The sequence below is a fragment of the Phacochoerus africanus genome, chromosome 6 (genome assembly GCF_016906955.1).
Source record: "Phacochoerus africanus isolate WHEZ1 chromosome 6, ROS_Pafr_v1, whole genome shotgun sequence".
Taxonomy (NCBI): Eukaryota; Metazoa; Chordata; class Mammalia; order Artiodactyla; family Suidae; genus Phacochoerus; species Phacochoerus africanus.
Window position 1 is genome coordinate 95396814 of NC_062549.1, and position 17114 is coordinate 95413927.

The following is a 17114-nucleotide window of genomic DNA, read 5'->3' on the forward strand; positions in this document are numbered from 1 at the left end:
GTCCCTTCTCCTCTGGGAATTTCCTTGCCCTTCTCTCCTTCTGAATGCCTCCCTGTTCCTGCTCCCCAATAGTCTCTGGATTGTCAGATTCTGTAAGGGATCTACCCTGCCTGCAAACCTGTCAAAGCTTGCCCAAACAAAACTTGTGTGTGCTACTGCCACCTCATGGTCATATCTCTTTCCTTGATCTGCCCTGAAACCAGTGAACCCTCTACAGTGACATTTCACAGAAAAAGAACTACAGATAAAATATGTAAGAGATGCTTAGCCTCAGAGATAATGCCAATAAGGCCATGATGAGACATCACCTAACTCCCATTTCACTGGCAAAAGTCAATGCCTGAAGTATTAGAGAAGATGTGGATGCTAATAAGGATGGTAAACTGCTATAACCACTTTGAGTATAAATGTGGCACTATCATATAGAGTTGAACACTATCACAACAAAGACCCACCAGTTCCACTCCTAGGTAAATATACCCAAGAGAAATTTTTGTGTATTGGCAACAAAAGGCAATGTTCGCAGCACAGTTGGAAGAAGAGGAGGAGGGGTGGGGGGAAATCTGGAAATTTCATAAATATTCAGCAGCCAGAAAATGGATAAATAAATTATGGTACACTCACAAAATGAATTGTTATAAAGCAGTAAAAATGAATGAAATGCAGTTCCACTCAACAAGATGCATCGAAGTGCCAAAGAGCTGTGTCCTCCCCCAAACTCGTATGTTGAAATCCTTTAGGAAAGGCTTTGGGGGGATGCTTAAGTCATGAAGGTGGAGCCCTCATGAACAGGATTCATGTTCTTATAAAAGAGACCCCACAGATTCCTTCAGCCAAACAAGGAGAACTCTGCCAATAAGAAAAGGGCCTTCCCTGGAACATTCTGGCACCTGGACGTCCAGCCTCTAGAACTGTAAGAAATGTTTGTTTATAAACCTGTGGCATTTTGTTATAGTAGTATGAATGAACTAAGTAACTTAGAAGCATGTTTGTTAAAAGTCCAGAACCTTAGATGAAAGTTCAAACACACACACACCCCTAATAAAAATACATTGCTAAATAATGCAGATAAGTATGAAGAGAATTTAAAGCAATATAAAAGTTGTGTAAACACGAGTCAGGATGGAGGTTACTTCCGAGGAGAAGGCAGAGGTAGAGGATGAGAACCTCTTATTAGTAGATGAAAATTATTGGTAATAACTTTAGTTCTCTGTTGGACTGGTCAAGAAGCCAGAATTAAAGGTAGTATTCATTGTATCCTTCTCAAAATAATTTAACTTGAAGGGCCATCCAAGGACTACTGATTATAAGGCATTATTAACTAATTTTGTATACTTGAGATCCGTCAAAAAAAAAAAAAAAAAGTGCTATCCATATACGGAGTCAAGCCTTCCGGCCCCACTACGTTATAGTGACTGAGGGGTTAGATCAAGGCAAAAAAATGCAGCATCCCAAACCCACCTATCTACTTCCCATCGTGCCTGCAACAACGCCATTAACATATCTCGAAAAAGCCAAGGAGGACAGCAACAAAATCCCTGCTTAACTAGGACGCAAACAAAAGAGAGGGGAATCACGTGGTGCTCCCTCCCACGCCCGGCGCGCCAATGATGTCACCAATCCGCGACCCGGCCATTGATTCCCGGCTGAAGGTAGAGAGGGCTACGTGGTGGGGGAGGGCGGGGGGAGGGTCCCGGCGGCAGTGGCAGCCTCAGGTGTCGGGCTGTGTCCCGGAGAATTACTAGACCGGTAAGAGGATTTTTCCTTTCCCGCCATCACCTTCTGTGACCTGGACGCCCGGCTCGAGCCGCCGCTCCAGTGTCGGACGCCGCTGGAAGGGGGACCGCGGGGCGCCCTGGTGGGCACTGAGGCTGGCCGCGGGGCCAGGTGGGGAGATGGGGGTCGGAGGCAGCGGCGAGGCTCCGCAGGTTTGCGGGGAAGCGGGCGCCGGGGGCCGAGTGCTTGTGTGCGTGTGTTTGTGCTCCCGGGTGTGGGCGGCAGAGGCCGCGCACGGATGCTCTGGCGCTTGTGCCAGCCGGAGCCTAACAGCTGGGTACCAAAGGCCCTTGTTTCTCTCTTGCCAACTCCCTCGCCCGGGAGAGTGACTGAAGAGGGAGGCTCCTTCAGGTCCGCGCCTTCCTGCGCCTTCTCCCCTGTCTGCATAGGCCGGCGCCTTATCCCTGGGATAACATCCGTCGCCTTTGGCGTGCGGTACACAGGGAAGGCGTAGGCGTCCGCGGTGGAGAGCCCACTGCGGGTTCACGGCCACTGCGCTCCGCCTCGGTCTGGCCCTGGTGCAGGAGGCCTAGTTGCGTCACCTCCCCTTCCTTCATCTCTTTGGCTTGATTCTTGGGCCCCGATAGAGGGTAAGCCTGCCTCAGGTGTGCCGTGTTGCTGTCAGAGTTTGGAAAACTTGCCTTTCAAAAAAGGATGCGCACCTGTCTGTCATTGGATTTTAAATGCAGTAGGGGGGAATCCTAGCCTGTGGTTAGCGGAGGGAGGGAGTAGTCTAAGGTGCTAAGGGAGAAGACTTGCACACAGAGGCCTGGATGGTGGCTTTTGTCAGAGAGGGAGGCCAGATTGCTAGAACAGGTCATTGAGAGCAGAGACCGCAGGAGCAACAAATTGTCGAGCAAATGTGAGTGATGATATCAGTTTCTGTGCCGAAGAAGGCCTGTTCCCATCGTTTCAGAGATCCTAAGATCCCTTTTTCATCATTTCATTGTTTCACAAGCAGTGGGATGTGTTTGCTGTATGGGAGGCAAGGAATAGTGTGGAAAGGGGGCATGAACTTTGGAGTCAGGGCTGCGTTTGCCAGCGGTGTGACAGTGAGTGAGTTATTTAACCTTTCTACTCCTACTTGGTCTTATCTACAAAATGAAGATAATTACATCTACCTTGCAGGGTTGTTGTCAGAATTTGAAGTGTCTAGCTATTATTAGTAAGGGCCCATCATCACCCATGACTTGAACTTGCTCCATTGCTGAATGCTTCCCATTGGTACAGCTGCTTAAAAAGCAGGGGACGTTTTTGCTGTTCTGGAGGTTTACTATTCTCCCAGATGTGATAAAGCAGACTTGGGGTGGGGGTGGGAGACTCAAAACCCATAATCTCTCTACTGTGGACCATGAAATTTTAGAACTGGAAAGAGGTTAAAGCTTTACTTTATTGTCTTAATTACAGCTTTTCTTTGTTGAGCACTTGCTATGTATATGGCACTGTACCAAGCTCTTAACATACACTTATTCATTTAATCCCTCCAGCAACCCAGTGCAATAAGTATTATTCCCATTTTACAGATGGAGAAGGCGAGCTTAGCCAAGTTCCTGACCCTAGTTAATGGCAGAGCTGGAACTTGAACCCAAGGCCCTCAGGCTCTGTGGGGTGTGGATCTTGTTATTTCTCAGCGACTAGAGTCCAGGTGGTATGAGCCTGGTGTGGTGGGGGAAGGGAGGCATAGCAGAGTTTAGAGGGGCAGTATTTGTTGTAAGAATAACATCTCAAGTTGTCCAGTGGTAAATTATCTTTTATTTTGCATTTTACCCAACCTTGTCCAGATGTGAACCAAGATTTGGCCTTTTCACCCAAAGAAAAAGAAAAGGCTCATGGGCACACAGTGCTGGGATCGTTGGGCACATAGTAGGTATTTGGTACATGCTTGTGGAAAAAAGAAAAAATTTTAAGGTATTTGTTATTACTTCTGCCAGAAGGAGACCCACTGCTTAACACACAGTTTCCCTTAAGCTAGCTATGTTTATACTATAACACAGTGTAATATGAGCATCTTTCTGATTCATGGATTTAAAGATTTGAAGCTGTGTTTCAGACCAAGATTGGTATTATTATCTGTGACCAACTGATTTGAGTTTTCAGATATGTGAATGATAGGATCTGAGCTTTTGGGCTTCTGTCGTGATCTCTTGAGATGCAGCCAGTTTATTTTCCTATAACATCTGTTAGACTTGGACCATAATGGGTACCCCTGCTTGAGTTAACTTTTCAGGAGAGCACTGGATGATTATTTGGTATCAGGGATAAAGAGTTCAAAATACTAAGTTCGTCACAAAATTAAATATTTGAGAAACATCTGTGACTGATGTGCATTAATATGGGAATAGTAAATGGGTTTTAAACAGATGGTTTTCTTGGTGTTTTTGATCGGCTCTTCTGTGTTGGTTCTCAGTTCAAAGGTGACTTATGGCAGTATCGTGAGTTACTAGAAACTCACAAGGTTTATATAACCCATCCATGTAGATTATGACAAACTCTCAGTTCCTCCACCCAAGGGGCTCTCTTGGCTGCTTCTATACTCTCCCAGATGCCTTGAAGCCATGATTTCATCATATTTATCAAACTGAATGGGAGAGACCCTCCAACATAATTCATCCTCCCTTTCCCTCTATACCCTCCACCACCACACACAGAGTGAAGTTCTCTCCCTATTAGGGGGTATGTTAATCTAGTTGCAAATGGAAGAAACCTAATGAAAACTAACATAAGAAAAAAGGGTTATCCCCGCTTTGATCATTTAACTAGGAGGTCCAAATGTGAGCTTCAGGAATGGCTGGATCATGAGGCTGAAATGATGTCATGAAGACTCTCTTGGCCCTGCCTTTGTCCTGCTGCTTTCTGTTTATTGCCCTCATTCTTTCCTGCTGTTTTCTCCACACATACTGAAAAGGGTGACGACTGGCAGGCCCAAGTAGTCTCTTCTAGCATTGTAAACCAATCACCGTGGACAAGGAGGTGGGGTACCATGATTGGCTAGACCTGTATCACAGGCCCACGTTTGGAATGGAGTAAAGTGCCCCTCTATCACTGTGTGGGATGGGGAAGTACAGAGGTCCTTAGGCGAAAATAGCAGATGGCTACTGCAAGTGTGTGTGTGTGCACAGGCACATGTGCTTACAGGTGTGCTCGTTTCCCACTTCTTTAAGGCCCTCCAGGGCCTTCCAACTGGAACGGATCCACCTAGTTTTGTTTGTCCACCATACGTTGTTATTTTGTTGTCATTGATCATGTGCTCTTTATCCTTTCCACAACTTTGCATCTGCTCTCTGAGTTGTAAGTGTGTGTGTGCGCGCGCATGCGCCCGCACACTCACACACACACACACACACACACACACACACCCTGTTTTGTCTGCTCAATTTCCTTTTGGATTCAGGTCATGCTCCTCTTCTCAGAAGCCTTCCTTGACCTCCATCAATGAGGAGGTCACATCAATCCCTGAGCGCAGCACTACTGAGGATTTGATTTTTTTTGTTTGTTTTGTTTTGTTTCTTTAGGACTGTACCCAAGGCATATGGAGGTTCCCAAGCTAGGGGTCGAATCAGAGCTATAGACGCTGGCCTACACCTCAGCCATAGCAACACCAGATCTGAGCCGCATCTGCAACCTACACCACACATCACTGCAATGCTGGATCTTTAATCCACTGAACGAAGCCAGCGATCGAACCTGCGTCCTCATGGATGCCAATCAGATGCGTTGCCTCCAAGCCAAGATGGGAACTCCGTGTGTCTGATTTCTGTTTGAGAATTGTTTCCTAGTTAGTTCTCCACTTGAGGACAGTGGTGGTCTTTGCTACGTATTTCTTTTTTTTTTTTTTTGTCTTTTTGCTATTTCTTGGGCCGCACCCGCGGCATATGGAGGTTCCCAGGCTAGGGGTCGAATCGGAACTGTAGCCACCAGCCTACACCAGAGCCACAGCAATGCAGGATCCGAGCCACATCTGCAACCTACATCACAGCTCACGGCAACGCCGGATCGTTAACCCACTGAGCAAGGGCAGGGACCGAACCCGCAACCTCATGGTTCCTAGTCGGATTCGTTAACCACTGCGCATGACGGGAACTCCTGCTACGTATTTCTTACCTCCTTAGCTAGCATAATTTTTCTTAGCACTTACAACCAATTGACATTGTATATTTATTTGTTGCCTGCCTTCTCACTAAAACATCAACTTCATGAAAACAATGAGGAAAGGTGTTTTGTTTTATTTACTGCTGGATCTCTAGGGCCTAGGATCATAGTACGTGCTTATGCTTATTAAATGAATGAGCGAAAATCTGCCTACAGGGAGAAAATGCTGCCACCGTGTTGATGAGGATTCAGTCTGCATGATAGATATACCTCTCACCGGTAAAGTTTGTAAACACTGATACTGCAGGTCCCATCCCAGAAAGGCGGAACCTCTCTCCCCATGTGCATTTGAACCTGCAGAAGCAAAGGGTCAGGCCCCAAGCAGTAGCCACCTGGAAATTACACCCTATGAGATGTTTCACCCCTTTTAAACCCTTCTGAACAAGGATAGGTTGTATGTTAAGACTTTTTGCGTAGTTTGAGTCTTTTCTTTCCTTAGAGTATTATCTTTAAAATATTTCCTTGGGAGTTCCCATTGTAAAGCAATGGGTTAATGATCCAGCCTTGTCTTTCTGGCAGCGCAGGTTCCGATCCCCAGCCCAGCACAGTGGGTTAAGGATCCTGCATTGCCGCGGCTGTGGTGTAGGTCCCAGTTGTAACTCAGGTTCAGTCCTTAGCCCAGGAACTTCCATATGCCATGGGTGCAGCCAAAAAAGAAAAAAACGTCTTTTCCTTGAGCTCTTACAATGTGCTAGGAACGGTTTTAAGTCCCTTAGCAACTCATTCTTTGACTGGAGTTTGGGGATCAAGCTTTGTGAACTTTAAAACCTTTTTTTTTTTTTTTCATTTTAAATACCAAAACACACAAACAGGCTAATGAGACCCATTTCCTTCCAGCTCATTTGACCCTGCAGAGGTAGGCTACTAATAATAGCTTGGTGTGTCTCCAGCCTTACCTTTTCTTAGGCTTTTATAGTCATAGCTACTACATAAAATATACTTCATCTTGTTGTCATTGTTTGGTTGTCACCCAGGTGCAGCCATGTTCTACATGCTGGGCTGCGCCTTGCCTTTTCCATAGCCATTTCAGGCTGCTTCTGCTGCGCCCACCACTGAGCCCCAGGGCCAGCGCCCTGCCTTGGGGAGAGTGGCAGAGCTGCATGGGGGACTAGCAGCCCAGAGTGCCCTTGTCCTTCAGGACAGGGCTGCGCAGGTGTTGGTCTTCAGCCCCCTCCCAGGGAGGCCCCAAACCCATGTCCATCTTCCTGGTTATGGTTGTACCTTAACTTCAGGGGACCCTACCCATGCCATACCCACCCCCCAACAGAAAAAGTAGGGGGAATACCTTTGTGTTTCTTCTTTTAATACAAAAAATAGTTCTCATGTAGTTAGAGGCTCGAGGTGGGTGGGCTCTTGTTTCACCTCACACTCACTCCCAAACATCTGGGCCCCACTTCCACCCAGCTGCAGTACCTTCTCACAGTGCTTCGTCCTCATTTGGTTCCTAAAAAGCGAATACATGTTTACACTGCATCACCTGACCATTTGCCGTGCGTCTATCGCACCCTGCCCTCCCCAGGACTGGGTGTTTTAACTGAAAGAGGAAAATCTTAGCTAAATCGAAATATGGGGAGTTCCCGTTGTGGCTCAATGGTAATGAATCTGACTAGTATCCACGAGGATTCAGGTTTGATCCCTGGCCTCGCTCAGTGGGTTAAGGATCTGGCATTGCCATGAGCTGCAGTGTAGGTTGTAGACTAGGCTCAGATCTGGCATTGAATTCAACCCTAGCCTAGGAACTTCCATATGCTCTGGGTGTGGCCCTGAAAAGCCAAAAAAAAAAAAAAGAAAAAAGAAAAAAAGAAAAACAAAAATGGTATCTCATTTTAATTTGCATTTTTGTTGTAATTAGTTTTGAACTTTTTGCATATGCTTATTAACCATTTTTATTTCCATTTTTAAAATTCTGTTAACTCATAAAAAATTTTGTCTATTTGCTTATTGTACTTAAGGTTTTTTCTTAATAAATTATAAAATTCTCTAAAAAACATGAGTATGTGCTCACTGTATAAAACAAAACTCTGCTGTGAACATTCTTCCAGTTTGTTGTTTGCCTCCTAATTTTGCTTTTATCATTAAACATACAAAACTTATTTTTCATTCATCTGTAGACACATTTTGTCTTGTTTTGATTTCTTCCTTCACTTATAAGCTTAAAAATGTTTTTTATTCATTCTGTGTTTTAAAGGTTTGCTTTTTGACATATGACTTTAAAAAGTAATATTTGGTTTCATTTCAGAGTTTAACAAAATATTCGATGAAAATATTGTGTAATGTGGGTTTTTTGTTTTTTGTTTTGTTTTGCTTTGCTTTTTAGGGTCACACCTGCAGCATACAGAATTCAGTTCCCAGGTTAGGGGTCCAATCAGAGCTGCAGCTGCCAGCCTGCTCCACAGCCACAGCAACGCAGGAACCAAGCTGCATCTGCAACCTACACCACAGCTTATGGGAACATTGGATCCTTAACCTACTGAGCAAGGCCAGGGATTAAACCCAAATCCTTATGGATACTAGTTGGGTTTGTAACCCATGAGCCACAACGGGGACTCCAATCAACACATATTTTATGTGTACCATTCAATGAATCTTGACAAGTACGTATACCCATTTAATCACCATCCTTCAAGAAAATAAAGCATTTCAGGAGTTTCCATCATGGCTCAGTGGTTAACGAATCTGACGAGGAACTATGAGGTTGTGGGTTCGATCCCTGGCCTCACTCAGTGGATTGGGGATCCGGCATTGCCGTGAGCTGTGGTGTGGGTCGCAGATGAGGCTCAGATCCCGCGTTGCTGTGGCTCTGGCGTAGGCCGGCAGCTTCTCCTCCTCCAATTGGACCCCTGGCCTGGGAGCCTCCATATACTGCGGGTGCGGCCCTAGAAAAAGACAAAAAAAGAAAAAAGAAATTAAAGCATTTCCATCACCCTGGAAAGTTCTCTCATGCACCTTTCTAGTCATCACTATCCCTCAAGGCCACCACTGTTCTGATGTCTGTCTCCATAGGTCAGTTTTGCCAGTTCTAAAATTTCATATAAATAGAATTACACAGTGTGTGTATATACTTTGTGTGTGTCTTCTTTCAGTGAGATTCATCCTGTTGCATGTGTCAGTATCCATTGTATGCATATACATCAGTGGTTTATTCATTCATCAGTTGGTGGACTTTTATGTTGTTTCCAGTTTGCAGCCATCACGAATAAAGCCCTATGAGCACTCTTTTTATTCTTCTTTGTTTTATTGTGGTTAAAAAAAGAAAGAAAGAAAATTTACTGTCTTAACCATTTTTTTCCTATTTTCTGATTTTATTTATTAAAATGTAGTTGATTTACAGTGTTGTGCCATTAACCATTTTTAAGTGTATCGTTCCATAATATTACATATATTTACATGGTGAAACAGGTCTCCAGAACTTTTTTTATTTCACAAATCTGCAACTCTACAACCCATGAAACAACTCCCCTTCCCCCTTTTCCCTCCCCTTGTATGAGTCTTTTTGTGGCCATCTCTTTTCATTTTCCTCGGGTAAGTACCTAGGAGTATAGTGGCTGAGTCATAGGGTGATTGCATATTTAGCCTTGGAAGAAGCTGCCTAAAAGTTTTCTAAAGTTGTTACCATTTTATATTCCCACCAGCAGTGTGTGAGCGTTCTAGTTGCTCCATATCCTCACCATTAGATATTGAGTTTGGTTTTATTGTAACCCTTGTAATAGCTGTGCGGTGGTATCTCATTGTGGTTTTGTCGCGTCATATTTATTTACATGACTGTTTCTCTTATTAGACTGAGCTTCTTAAGGGCAAGTTTCACGCAATATGTAGTTACCTTTTTGTTTTTATTAACATCCCCCCCCCCCCATTTTGGGTGTGATAGATGCTCTATTGAAGAAAACTTGAAAATGGAAGAAACTGACTAAAATGAATTAAGTCACTGGTAACCCCCTCTGAGACATCATCATTGACATTTTGGTGTCTTGCGTGCAATGCTGTGTTGGTTTAGCACACAGAGAGGGCACTTCCAGGGTAGGTTGATTCAGCAGCTCAGCAGTGTCCCAGCCCTCTACTCTGCCATCTTCAGAGTGTCACTTAGTCACAGCAAGGAAACTTTGTCACAGCAAGCCCCTGACAGACTTTCTTTGTGTTTTGTCGGCCAGAGTTGTATCACATGTATCACTGGCAAGAGGAGCGGCATTGCCAAGACCCAGCTAGATTAGACTAATCACCGTCCTCCCTCTAGGTCTGGGGAGGGAGCCCAGCTGTCTCAGAGGAATGTGGACAGAATCAGGTTCTCTCAGAAAAGAAGGCAGAGTTCCAGCATGGGGACTCGGCACTGTCTGCCACTTCGGGATATTGTTTTTCAAAGCTGAAACCGTTCTCTATTTAAATTTTAGGTTTTTCCGCTTATTGTGAACTAAATGTCTTCCATGGCATTAACTGTGTAAATGTCACTTTTATGTATTATGTAATTTGTGGCTGTACCAGAATCTACTTGATCGTTTCTCCAGTTCTGGACATTAAATCTGTTTGTAGTTTTGGGTTTTGGTTTGTTTGGGGTGGGGGGTGTTGGGGGTGGGGGGTGGGCTGCACCCATGGCATATGGAAGTTCCCCAGCCAGGGATCAATCCTGTGCCACAGCAGTGACCCAAGCCACTGCAGGGACAGTGCTGATCCTTAACCCGCTGCACCACACCCATGTTTATTTAATTGTGTGGGGTTTTTTGCTATTGTAAACAATTCTGTAGTGAGCATAAATTTCCATACTAGATTTCAAAGTATCTTCTTCCAGGTAGACTTGTATGATTGCATTATTAATTACGCTTTTAACAATTATGTAGCAATAGAATCACAATATTAATGATATTAACTGAGGTTATGAACACATATTTATGATTTCTGACGCACACTGTTGAATTGCTTTGTAAAAAAGTTGAACCCAGGAGTTCCCGGTGTGGCTCAGTGGTTAACGATTCTGACTAGGAACCATGAGGTTGCGGGTTCGGTCCCTGGCCTTGCTTAGTGGGTTAAGGATCTGGTGTTGCCGTGAGCTGTGGTGTAGGTTGCAGGCGCGGCTCGGATCCCATGTTGCTGTGGCTGTGGTGTAGGCCAGTGGCTGCAGCTCCGACTGGACCTCTAGCCTGGGAACCTCCGTATGCCTCGGGTGCAGCCCAAAAAAAAAGGTTGAATTGTTCTTACCACTGTATGGTAGAGAGCCTTCTCTTCCTTCCCTTATTTATTTTTTTCTTTTTTTATCTTTTTTTTACTTTTTTCCCTCCTTTTTCTTTCTTTCAACCATTAATGCATATGCCTTTGACAAGTATGTGTTAAATACCTTCTATAGCCAAAGCGCTGTGCTGGGTCATGGGGGTACAAGACTCACTGCTCAGGACAGACAAAGATCATATGTGTAATGATAGCCCTTGATAAGGACTATGAAGGAAGCTTCCCAGGGTTATGGGTACTATAAACTTTATATGATTTCTGGAATAGAGACAGGACTGGAGGAGAAAAAGTCTATGATTTGGCTTTTTTGAGGCTGCAGGAGTGCTCCATGGCCATGGGGCCAACAGGGTGGAAGTGCCTTTTAGGAAGTATGGAAGGATAGGCTTGACAGGGAGTAGGGGCGCACTGCAGACCTTGCTGTGGACTTGGGCCTTTATCCTAAGAGTAACAGGTAGCCATTAAAGAGTTAAAGACGGGAGGTGGCAGTGACTTAATCATCTTTGAGAATGTTTTGGTGAGGGCCAGGATTAAACTGAAGGTAGCCACAGAGTCCCCTTAAGCTGGCACTGAGGGTTGTATTTTTTCATTGCTGATTTTATGAATGAAAACATAAATCATATTACACATATGATTGCATATTTCCCCAGCATTTGACAGGCATCTGCATTTCCTTTTTGTGAATTGGCTTTTTATCTACTGCAGTTTTAGTGGGAGCAGCCAGTGCTGTGTGTAATGGCCAAGAGTGCCTGCTCTGGAGCCAAAGGGCCTGAGTCTGAATCCTGGTTCTGCCAGTTATTAGCTGTGTTTTCTTGAACAGCTTTGGCCTCCCTCAGTTTCCCCTTCTGTTAACATGGGGACAGTAACACTGTGCTTCTCTTTTAAGGGGGTTGTAAAAATTCAAAGAGAAACTACAGAGCTGGCCCATATGAGCACTCCATGTGTGCATGCTGTCTCATCTAGGTATGTGGGCTTTGTACATACTTGTGTACATATTGGCCCTGTCCTGTGTGTGACGTGCTATAGCTGTGATTCCCTGTCCATTTTCCTTATGAATGCCAATTAGTGCCAATTAAATAACAGTTTATTGCAAATTCTAATGAGGTTAAGGGCAGTAAGGAGTAAATACCCAATAAAATGTTTAAATTTCAAGTGTAAGAACAGGCAAGAATGGCCAAGATATTTTTTAATCAGAGGAAAGACACACTGATTGAATTGAGGCAGTATTGGTATAATACAAGAATGGAGCTGCAGACTAATAGAGCAGAAGCACGTTTCCCCAACAAACCCTAGTGTGTGTACAGATCCAATGCACGGTAAGAGCCAAAGCAGCAGTGAGGCGGAGGAGGGTTAGTCTATAGATGGCCAATTGAAAAAAAAAACCTATCCAGAGTCTTGCCTTATATTAATAAACCAAAATAAACTACAAGTGGATTAAAGGATTCTTTGTAAAGTATTTTACATAAAAACACTGAAAAGCAAAGTCTGTGTGTATGACTTGACTGGTTCCATAGCAATGGAAGACATCACAAAGGAGAAGACTGATGTCTGTTCCTTGTAGATACATTTTTGAACTTCAAAACAGTGACATAACGTTGGAAAATGTTCATAGTAAGGAGTCTTTAAAAAGACATACTAGTAGAAAGAGGAAAATGGACAGGGAATCACAGCATATTCTATAACGCAAAGTAGAAATAAGAGATAAACTCTAAGAAAGATTATTTGCAGATGATAATATAACCCTAGTTGATCCAAGAAGATTAACTGAAAACTCTTAGGACCACCATCAGTTAAGGAATATGGCTGGATATAAGAGAAATACACAAAGCAAAATACTTCCTTATATGAAAAATACTATATTCCTAGTAGAAATAAAACATTAAGGAAACATCTGGGAATAATCCAAGAAATGTGAAGAGCCTACGTGTAGAAAAGCACAAAAGTCTATTGAGGAGTACCTGTCTTGTTTGTTTGTTTGTTATTGGCTATGCCTGCAACATGTGCAAGTTCCCAGGCCAGGGATCAAACCCATGCCACAGCAGTGACCCAAGCCGCTGCAGGGACAATGCCATATTTGCTGTGCCACCGGAGAACTCTGTCTTAGTATCTGTCTTAAGTTGAAGGATACACCAGTATCTGTATATAATGTACATGCATGTTATTCACCTTCCAATATCAGAAATGTTGGGGTACATCTCAGAATTAAGGGAGTAAGGGAGTTCCCTTGTGGCTCAGTGGGTTAAGTATCTGACATTGTCACTGCTGTGGCTCAGGTTTGATCCCTGGCGTGAGAGCTTCTGCATACCATGGGTACAGCCAAAAAAAAAAAATTTTTTTTTAAAGAAATAGGTTATAGCAGTAATGGTGGCCCTCCTTATTTAGTACTGAGTTGGTATGCCCAACTATTTCTGTTTTTTCCCTAATATTCGATTTTGAATATGCTATTGGCTGTTGGTTTATGATAGGTAGTCTTTGTTATGTTACACAAATATCCTTTTCTTCAAATAAAACTAAAAACTCCAGAGTTCCCATTGTGGCTCAGTGGGTTAAGAACCTGACATAGTCTCCCGGAGGATGCAGCTTCGATCCCTGGCCTTGCTCCAGCATCACTGCAGGCTGTGGGATGGGTCCCAGGTGTGGCTTGGATCCACTGTGGCTGTGGCGTAGGCCTCAGCTGCAGCTCTGATTCGACCCCAGCCTGGGAATTTTCATATGCCACAGGTGCGGCCGTTAAAAAAAGAAAAAAATTTTGAAGCTCTAATTCTGCTGGGCAGTCATGAGACAGCTGTACTGTTTGGTTTAACTAGAAAGTGGAAATTGTGGCTGTGCACATGTCGGCCGTGCCAGCTGGTCTGTTTCAGCGTTTTTCCATGTTAGCCCCCAGTGTGGAAATCCCTGGCTGAGCAGCAAGGTCTGTGCTCGTCCTGCATCCAGAGCTCTTTGATTTACACTGCCTGTCGGGTATGGCGTGTTTCCAATAGCTGCAATACCAAGTTACCACAGCTTTGGTGGTTTAAAACCATAGGAAATGGGAGTTCCCTTCATGGCTCAGTGGTTAACGAACCCAACTAAGATCCATGAGGATGCAGGTTTGATCCCTGGCCCTGCTCACTGGGTTAAGGATCCCGTGTTGCCGTGAACTGTGTTGTAGGTCGCAGATGCGGCTCGGATCCCACGTTTCTGTGGCTGTGGTGTAGGCTGGCGGCAGCAGCTCCGATTGGACCCCTAGCCTGGGAGCCTCCATATGCTGCGGGTATGCCCCTAAAATAGCAAAAAAAAAAAAAAAAAAACATAGAAATGTATTCTCTTACAGTTTCTGGAGGCCAGAAATCTGGCCGGGCTGAAATCAAGGTATTGCAGGGCTGTGCTCCTTACAGAGGCTCTAGGGGAGAATCGGTCCTTACCTCTTCCAGCTTCTCATGGCTGCCTGGCCTGCTCGACTCTAGTCTTCAGGGCCAGGGCCTTCAAATCTCTCACTGCTGTGTCTTCACGCACCTTCTCCTCCTTGTGCTGGTAGAAATTGCTGTGAAATTGTCAGTGCTGAAGGAAATGCTTTTAAGGACGCGTTGGCATAGCTAAGCCGTATTCATTGCTTTGGGGAAGAAGACTGTGGTCACCTGAACATGGCCCTAGGTCAATTCCCAGAAAATCAATCCTCTGAAATGCAGTTCCACGAAGGCCCCTCCATCTCACCCCCTTCCTCTGTCCTCCAATCTCCTCCTCAGTCCCTTCAACTAACGAGGAGACAAGCAGAGTACATTTCCTCTACTACCATTGTGAAGGCAGAATAAAAATCGTACATTCAGCATATTGGTAGTTTAATAAATTGGTTATCCAGGGAATTGGCCATTTGGCACATTGGCATTCTGCGATTGGCTGTTGCTGAAATCAGCCCACTTCCCCCAGGAACACGGCAGACCTCCGGTGCAGAGGCTGCCCTCAAGCCAGCCTACAACAGGACCGCGCTTGTCCCCTCCGCTTCCTGCAGTCCATGGAGATGGGGACATTGCCCTTGCAGGATGCTGGGACTGCCCAGCCACTCATAGGCTAGCCCTAGGGGAGAGAAGGAGGAGAAGGCAAGAGTGAGATAAAGGGCCCCACCTCTGGACTCCAGCTCAGCAGAACCCAAATGTGTGAACCTCTCTGTGCTGGGTGAACCAAACTAGAAGCCAGTCAGGTGCCATTTGGCAGCCCAGACTATCATAGAAGAGGTGGTTTCGGGGTGTCAGGACTCCGTGCATAAAACCGCAAGTTGTGTAGAGTCATCTGGTGGGGTGGTTGAGACCGAATGAAGATTCACTGCTTAAACTTAGACGTAAAATATTCAGCACAGGCCTCTTAGCCATTATTATTAGTATCGTTTTGACATTATTTCTGCTATCTTCACTGATGATAATCCTTATCACAGTGCGTAGAGATAGTTGATAAATACCTCTTTCCTCCTTTTCATCTGCTGGCTAACTTTGATTGGGTAGAGGCACTTACCCGCTTCTGGAGACCTCTGTTTCTTCCGAGGGTACTTGAGGCATCTCTCGCTTTCTTGTTTCTTCAAAAGCTAGTCTAGTCATTAACCTCAATGGAGTATACATCAGCATAAAGACAGTCGTGGAGCACTCCTCAGCCCTTTGGGCAACTCCGCTATTCCGCCCACAGGAAGCCTTTCAGGTTCTCCGAGCAAGTCGGGTTATTATAGGAAGACCCAGGGAATTGTGAAAATTATGTTGATGTGGCAGTAGCTGTTTAGTGGAATAAGAAAACCTAATGATAAAGCATTGAAAAGAAACAACAACAAAAGAAAGGAAGTCAGTTAATTTATGCCTAGCAACTCTATGAATTGCTTATTATGTATTTCCTAGGAGTTAAGATAGGAACATGAGTGTATTTATGTGCAAATCCTGTTCTAAAATAGTGCCCAAGTACTTAAAAATAACTCAGTAATTCATTGCTTTTTTTGATAATATGTTGCAAGCTCAGTAGCAAGCCTGCGCAGGCAGTACAGTTCTGTTGCGGTATCTGCTGTATGAGCAAATACTGAAGGAGTTTGCAGACATCTGCTTTACAGTAAGGAGCTAGATGATCCAATTGGATGTAGCCCATATGTGCCGTAAAGTCTGGTTATCGGAAATTACGGACGAAAAAGACCGTTGTTGTAAATATGCATCCCTGCACGAAGTAAAATTAAACAGAAGATCCACAACAAGCCAAATTCATCATTACCAAGCCAGACTAGCAGTTTTATTTATAGCTACAAAGCAAGATTAGCAGGGACTGGAAACTAATACCAGTGCAGCAGCCCAGATGATAAAGGTCCTTCCCCATAATTGAGGAAGTCCAGGCCCCTGAAAGCACACAGGCAGCTTGGTGGTGTCATGTGAAAGCCAGACTTCTGAGAACTTTTTCTGTGGGGGGGGCTTTTTTGGTACTACCTAATTTTATTTTTTTGGCACTACCTAATTTTAGATAACCACTCTTCACCGTTTAGGCCAGTTGTTATTAGCAAGTAGCCATAGGTGGGTTTTTCACAGCTACAATGGGTACTTCGCAGACACAGGCTCCCAGGGAGGGTTTCTGGGGAGCCTGTACGCAGGGGAAACAGCCAGGGTGGGCACCAGTGAATTGACAGTGGAGGATTAGGGGTAACTGTGACCCTGTTAGCTCACCTGCATTTTCTGAAATTTTCTGCAATCAACCTGTTACTTTTGGTTATTTATTTATCTATATTTTAGGTCCACAGCATATGGAGGTTCCCAGGCCAGGAATCTAATCAGGCTGTAGCTGCAGGCCTACATCACACCCACAGCAACGCCAGATCCAAGCCACGTCTGTGTCCTACTCCACAGCTCAAGGCACTGAGTAAGACCAGCGATCGAACCTGCATCCTCATGAATCCTAGTCAAATTTTTTTCTGCTGTACCACGACGGGAACTCCTTGGTTAATTTTTTAAATACCTTCATCCAACATGTCAAGTCCCTGCAAT

The 17114-nt window shown here is 44.6% G+C and overlaps 1 protein-coding gene across 5 annotated transcripts in view; it reads left to right on the forward strand.

The window, feature by feature from the left end:
* The first annotated feature begins 1608 nt into the window (after positions 1-1608).
* The window catches only part of ADAR (adenosine deaminase RNA specific), a 42934-nt gene continuing 27428 nt past the window's right edge, over positions 1609-17114 (forward strand). For 4 of the 5 annotated variants that reach the window (XM_047784449.1, XM_047784452.1, XM_047784455.1 and 1 more), the window contains exon 1: positions 1609-1652. In XM_047784449.1, the coding sequence (XP_047640405.1) occupies positions 1611-1652 (42 nt within the window). In that variant the 5' untranslated portion in view covers positions 1609-1610. Of the gene's footprint in view, positions 1653-1683; positions 1750-17114 lie in introns of those variants that run through there. The other variant, XM_047784456.1, reaches the window with a different exon arrangement.